This window comes from Arachis hypogaea, chromosome 4, assembly GCF_003086295.3.
Source record: "Arachis hypogaea cultivar Tifrunner chromosome 4, arahy.Tifrunner.gnm2.J5K5, whole genome shotgun sequence".
NCBI classification, from domain to species: domain Eukaryota; kingdom Viridiplantae; phylum Streptophyta; class Magnoliopsida; order Fabales; family Fabaceae; genus Arachis; species Arachis hypogaea.
Genome location: NC_092039.1, coordinates 90,588,202 through 90,595,768, shown reverse-complemented (window position 1 = coordinate 90,595,768; position 7,567 = coordinate 90,588,202). Strand labels below are relative to the sequence as shown.

The 7,567-nt window shown below is 30.1% G+C and overlaps 1 protein-coding gene across 1 annotated transcript; it reads left to right on the top strand.

Moving 5' to 3' along the window:
- The first annotated feature begins 4,253 nt into the window (after nucleotides 1-4,253).
- Nucleotides 4,254-4,961, top strand: LOC112796956 (3'-5' exonuclease). Its single transcript, XM_025839648.3, has one exon. It carries the CDS (start codon nucleotides 4,254-4,256, stop codon nucleotides 4,959-4,961), a length of 708 nt encoding a protein of 235 aa, XP_025695433.1.
- The last annotated feature ends 2,606 nt before the right edge of the window (nucleotides 4,962-7,567 follow it).

The window sequence follows — 7,567 nt, the reverse complement described above, 5'->3', positions numbered from 1 at the left end:
GATGTTTTTGGAATTCATTGCATATTCTCTTCTTTTTATCTTTTTATCTTATTTAATTTTCAGTTGCTTGAGGACAAGCAACAATTTAAGTTTGGTGTTGTGATGAGCGGATAATTTGTACGCTTTTTGGCATTGTTTTTAGTATGTTTTTAGTATGATCTAGTTAGTTTTTAGTATATTTTTATTCGTTTTTAGTTAAAATTCACTTTTCTGGACTTTACTATGATTTTGTGTGTTTTTCTGTGATTTCAGGTATTTTCTGGCTGAAATTGAGGGTCCTGAGCAAAAATCTGATTCAGAGACTAAAAAGGACTGCAGATGCTGTTGGATTCTGACCTCCCTGCACTCGAAGTAGATTTTCTGGAGCTACAGAAGCCCAATTGGCGTGCTCTCAATGGCGTTGGAAAGTAGACATCCTGGGCTTTCCAGCAATATATGATAGTCCATACTTTGCCCAAGATTTGATGGCCCAAATCGGCGTTCAAAGTCACCCTCAGGATTTCCAGCGTTAAACGCCGGAACTGGCACCAAAATGGGAGTTAAACGCCCAAACTGGCACCAAAGCTGGCGTTTAACTCCAAGAAGAGTCTCTACACGAAAATGCTTCAATGCTCAGCCCAAGCACACACTAAGTGGGCCCGGAAGTGGATTTTTATGTCATTTACTTGTCTCTGTAAACCCTAGGCTACTAGTTCTCTATAAGTAGGACTTTTTACTATTGTATTTTAATCTTTGGATCATTTTAGAGCTTTTGATCATGTTTTTATGATTGAACCCTCTTTGGGAGGCTGGCCATTTGGCCATGCCTAGACCTTGTTCTTATGTATTTTCAACGGTGGAGTTTCTACACACCATAGATTAAGGTGTGGAGCTCTGCTGTACCTCGAGTATTAATGCAATTACTATTGTTCTTCTATTCAATTCCGCTTGTTCTTGTTCTAAGATATCACTTGTTCTTCAACTTGATGAATGTGATGATCCGTGACACTCATCATCATTCTCACCTATGAACGTGTGCCTGACAACCACCTCCGTTCTACCTTAGATTGGGTGGATATCTCTTGGATTCTTTAACCGGAGTCTTCGTGGTATAGGCTAGAACTGATGGCGGCATTCAAGAGAATCCGGAAGGTCTAACCTTGTCTGTGGTATTCTGAGTAGGATTCAATGATTGAATGACTGTGACGTGCTTCAAACTCCTGAAGGCGGGACATTAGTGACAGACGCAAAAGAATCACTGGATTCTATTCCGGCCTGATTGAGAATCGACAGATGGATAGCCGTGCCGTGACAGGGTGCGTTGAACATTTCCACTGAGAGGATGGGAGGTAGCCACTGACAACGGTGAAACCCTTGCATAAGCTTGCCATGGAAAGGAGTAAGAAGGATTGGATGAAGACAGTAGGAAAGCAGAGAGACGGAAGGGACAGCATCTTCATACGCTTATCTGAAATTCCTACCAATGAATTACATAAGTATCTCTATCTTTATCTTTATGTTTTATTCGTATATCACCCATATCCATTTGAGTTTGCCTGACTGAGATTTACAAGGTGACCATAACTTGCTTCATACCAACAATCTCTGTGAGATCGACCCTTACTCGCGTAAGGTTTATTACTTGGACGACCCAGTATACTTGCTGGTTAGTTGTGCGAAGTTGTGTTTATGCCATGGTATTGAACACCAAGTTTTTGGATTCATTACCGGGGATTATTTGAGTTGTGAAAAGTATTGATCACAATTTCGCGCTACCACTTTACCAGGACTATCTGGAAGGGGTTGGTCCCACCTAGAGTGGAACTGTTTGTCTGGTTTGTTCTGATAGGAAGAGTGAATACAAAGGACAGGTTGAGCCGGTTTGGAATTATCAGTCAGGAAGATGTTACTTGTGTTCTTTGTAACAACGAGGTGGAGGATATACATCACTTGTTTCTAGGGTGTGTATTTGCATGGCAGGTGTGGAGTGCTTGGATCTCAGCCTTTGGCCGACGATGGTCTTATCCGGGATTGATGAAAGAACACTTTCTTAGTTGGACAGAAGAACCGAGGAGGATGGAAGAGCGAAACCACCGGTTGAGGTGTTTCTGCGCAGTTGTCTGGAACTTATGGCTGGAAAGAAATAGACGGATTTTTCAGCAAACAAGCAAAGGAGTTGAAGAAATCATCAACATGTCCTCAGATAGTACTAACGAGTGGAGCGGTGGGGATCCCTTTAGTTGTTGATGGCTATGCCGGAGATGACATGGGGATGGATTTGTATTTTTATGTTTGTTAGCCCTGTTTATGTTTAGTTGTGACACTGTGCTTGCTCCACTGCTATTGTGTTGAGCTATTTGCTTTCAAAAAAAATGATTTTGTTACGACAAAGATTTATCTTCTAAAATAATTAAAAAAACTTCCTTGAAAAGATTAATTATTGTGTATGAATAATTCTATTTTTATTTCAAAGACAATATCTAAAAAAATAAAAGAATTTAAATGTTTTAAAATAAAAAAATTATTAAAATGATGAAATAAAAATTAACATCATTAAATTTGTAATTTTTATAAAATATATATTTTATTATTTTATTTTTAAAAATTAATTTTTTATTTTATTATTTTATCAATTTATTCAATTTAAAAGATTTTAATTTAAGATTAAATATTAGAATAATTCTAAAATCGAATAATAGATTCTTTATCTAAATGACAGAGAATTAGATAACATATTTTATGTTGAGAAAATAGTACTAATTTAGCCAAATAGCAATCAATAATTGGATATTTAGAAGATACAAGTAACACCGACATAAAAATGAAGTGAAAAAATCAAAATACATAACAAAAGTAGAATTTAACAAAAAAAAACAATTGAGTTGAGTACTTCACGTACTAAAATTAATTTTGTAAAAGATTTATTGTGTGAATACTTGTAGATATAAATCAAATTCATTTCAATATCCTGTTAAAACTAAAACTGAGTTTACCTCAATTTTAAAACCTTATTCAAGAAATAAAAATATTTTTATATTCATAAATTATTTAGATATATAACAAAAAAATATAACTATATGAACATAATATAAACAAATTTTGGACTTATACCAAATTTTGGATATAACTATCTAATACTTGATTAAAATTTTTAAATTCAATAAATTTATAAAATAATAAAATAAAAAATTAATTTTTAAAAATAAAATAATAAAATATATTTTATAAAATTACAAATTTAATAATGTTAATTTTTATTTTATTATTTTAATAATTTTTTATTTTAAAACATTTAAATTCTTTAATTTTTTTAGATATTGTCTTTTGAAATAAAAATAAAATTATTCATACACAATAATTAATCTTTTTAATGAAATTTTTTAAATTATTTTAAAAGATAAATCTTTGTTGTAACAAAATTATTTTTTATATTCATTTTTTTAACTAATTAAAATTTTCACTTCCTAAATTTATTGAAAAATTAATATTCAACCTAAAAATATTTAAAATACAAATTAAAATTATGTCTAAATATATCTATTAGTTTTGGATTTGCACTTAAATCGTGCTTGGGTGTTGAGATTGTGTATTTGCACGTAAATCGTACTAGGGTTGTGGGCTTTAGGTAAAAAAAATGTAACTCATGGGACGATTTACATACAACTTGAAAAATACATTGACTTGGGACGATTTATGTGCATTTGTCCAATAAATTTCATGCATAAATCGTCCTAGAATAACATGTTTCATGCATTATCTAAGTCATATCACCTTGAAACTATTTATATATTATATAGTTTAAAGAATTCAGGTTTTAAAATTTCATTGATGAAATTCACGTCAATTTGATCTTCTATTATTTTATTTAAATAAAAAAATCATTTATAATTAGAAATAATTATTTATTCTAAAAATAATAATAAAAAATAAATTCTAATTACATTTGAATATTTTTTTAATTATTTTTTATTTATATATTTTTAGCATTATTTACATTTTATTTTTTAATAATTTTAAAAATACATATATTAGTTAATCATAAATTTAATTTATTTATTTATTTTAAAATCCAACTATAAACCTTTATTTGAAAAATCAAAAGTAGCGCCCCAAAGGCTTAACCACACCAATCACTATATTTCACTCCAGAGGACACTTGTTCTAAATTTCCCAAATCTAATTTGAATTCAAAACGATATCATCAGGACAAAATTGATAATTTCATTGGAGTATCCTTCGGAGGCCACAGCTGACAGCTCCAACAACTCTTCGCAATGGGAGACCCCAACCACCATGAGAACCACCACGCACCTACTCAAGGGAGCGGGACAACACGCGCCATCATCAGCGTCGTTGACCACAACCTTCCTTATGACGACTACAACCTTTACGACGTCATCTTCCACACTCACACCATCCACACTCTCCTCACCACGTCTCCCTCCCTCGTCGACACCTGGCTCTCCGACACCCTCAACCACCACCACTCCTCCTCCACCACCACCACTGTCCTCGTCGGCCTCGACATCGAGTGGCGTCCCAACACCCACCGCAACTCCGACAACCCAGTCGCCACTCTCCAGCTCTGCATCGGCAACCGCTGCCTCATCTTCCAGATCCTCTACTCTCCCTCGGTTCCGCGGTCCCTCGTTGACTTTCTCGTCAACGAGGGACACACGTTCCTCGGCGTGGGGATCGAAGAGGACGTGGAGAAGCTTCTAGAAGACTACAACCTCAACGTGAAGAATTTCGTTGACCTGAGGGGTTTGGCAGAGAGCGTGCTGGGTGAGAGTGAGATGAAAAGAGCGGGCTTGAAGAGGCTAGCTGAGAGGGTGCTCGGATTGGAGATCGAAAAGCCTAAGAGAGTCGGTCGGAGCCGCTGGGATAACGCGTGGCTCACGGCGGAACAGGTTCAATACGCTTGCGTTGATGCTTTCGTGTCGTTAGAGGTTGGGAGAATGCTGTATGGTTCTGGAAATTGAAACTAAACGGCTTTTGATTTTTGATTTTTGGAATCTGTTTCTTCTTGGTACTAATTGGTTGTTGTGGCCAGCGCCCTGGTTAATTTCTCTTGCAATTTAGGAATCTATCTACTGTGGTTTGTTCTTTTCTTTTTCAATCTAAGAATTTATGGCTATGATAAATTTTTAGTTATTGTTTACTTGTTTAAGGTTTTACCGTTTTAGTATGAGTGATGTTTGAGGACCAAGAAGGTAAAGCGGATTATGCATAATAGAAAGTGATGATGTTATTCACCACAATGTGTAATTTTGAAATTTTGATGAACTGCGATGGTAATTGGATCTGGGAAAGGTGGTCAAGAGGGAAATTTTTTACTAAGTAAATTAAAAAAACATTAATTTTAAAGATAAATTAAAATAATATTAAATACTAATTTATCTTTTTGAAATGGAAAAGATTTAGATGCATTCACCTTAATTATGTTTTTTTTTTAACACGTGGTGTATTATTGGTAAAAAGTTTCATGGTTAACAAATTATATTTAACCAAATTAGTTTAATTTAATTTTTTAATTGATTAATATTTCAAATCTGTTTCTAAAAAAATTTTAATCGGATAATTTAATTCACAACAAATTTTAATAACTAAATCAATTTTTAATTTTTATTTTATTAAACATATTAATTTTTATGTTAAATTTGGTAAAAAATTAGATAAATTAATGTTTATTGTTATTTAATAAAAGATACAACCGTTCTTAATAATTTTTAAAACTTTTATATAAGTCTCTTCATATAAATGAACAATACGATCCAAGGATTGATTTGTCTAATACTATAAAAGTTTAAGAACTTATTTAGTGATTAAAATTTGTTAAGTTTAAAGTATCTCGCAAAAAAATTTAGAAACTAATTTATGTTATTTCTCTTTTTAATTTTGATGTTGATAATTTTTATTAATAATTAATTATTTAAAATTTATAATTTTTAATAAAAAACCATTTAATTCAAATTCAATATAAATATTAGAACTAAATATGAGATGAAAATATCAACCAAAATTTAAAATGTTATAATTTGAACTTGTCAATTTCTTTTATTTGGAAAAAAATAATTGAGTGTTAAATATAAAATTAATTAAACTTAAAAAATGCATAACTAAAATAAAATATTGTTTTATATTTAAAAGCTATCTTTAAATTAAATACAGCTTTAATAGGCTGATTTTTTTTATATGCAAAAAAATGTGGTGTTTGATGTTGAAACGAATGTGTAAAGTAATTATATTGATATGATGTTGTCAATTTTTTTTATTCAAAAGCTGCAAAATGCAGCTTGCATTTTGTATAGAAAAAATATTTTAAAGGAGAATCTTGTCTATAAATATAATTACCAATTCATCTGTATTTTTCATTTTTATTTTTTTTCTTTTATATTTGTGAGTTTTTTTGACAATTTGTAATGTCAAAAAAGTTGGATTATGTGAAGTTGAAGTTTTAAAAGTTATTGTAAATTTGCGAGGATATTATAACGATGAAATTATACCAAACACACACGAATGAGTGATTTTTGTTTATGAATGTCTATTTTTTTTTTGCCATTCTATGCACGTAAGTTTTGTAGAGTTACAAAATGATCTTTGTGAAAACATACGGTAACATTCCATATTTTTGAAAATTAAATAATTAGTTATTTATGAGTTATTATATTATATTGAGATTTTATTTTAAAAAAAATTATTTTTAACAAAAATAATTAAATAAAAATTTATAATTATTGAAGTTTAATTTAATTATGATTTATTCTATTAATTTAAATTATTTATCAAAGATTATTTTGATAGACAAAAATTAAATTTATTATTATTATTATTATTATTAATTATTATTATTATTATTATTATTATTATTATTATTATTATTATTATTATTATTATTCGGAAAGATATCTAATGTAGCCTTCAAAAGAATCAAAGAAAAGGAAATGGAACTTGACTTACTATATAGGATGAGGTACTAAATTGGTCCTATGTTTGGGCTTAATCCTGTTTTAATCTTTAAGGTTTAAAATGTTTTATTTGAATTAAAAAAGTTTTATTTAGCTTTAATGTAGTCCCACCGTGAGGTCAAAGTTAAATAATTAACGGAATGTCTTACATGACAGCAGTATAAAAATAAAATCGATAATTTGGAGAGCAAGTACAAACTCTGGAGGCACAAAATTAACCGTAGATGTTTCAATACATTTATTTATCATTCTTCTTATAATTTAAATAAAATATTTTCTATAAAACTAAAGAAAATGATAAATAAATGTATTGATGTATCTATATTTGATTTTGTACCTTTGGAGCTTGTACTTGTTCTCCATAGTATCGACCTTGTTCTTGTATTGCTGTCACATAAGACATTCCGTTAATTATTTAACTTTGACTTCACGATAGAACTAAATTAAAACTTTTTTGAATTTAAATAAGACATTTTAAACCTTAAGGACCAAAGTAGAATTATGCCCAAATATAAAGGATCAATTTAGTACTATATATATATATATATATATATATATATATATATATATATATATATATATATATATAATCGTGACATATGTTTCATTTCTTTATTAAA

What these genes read in the sequence shown, in the direction of transcription:
- LOC112796956 (XM_025839648.3), top strand. Translation starts at nt 4,254, where the DNA reads ATGGGAGACCCCAACCACCATGAGAACCACCACGCACCTACTCAAGGG.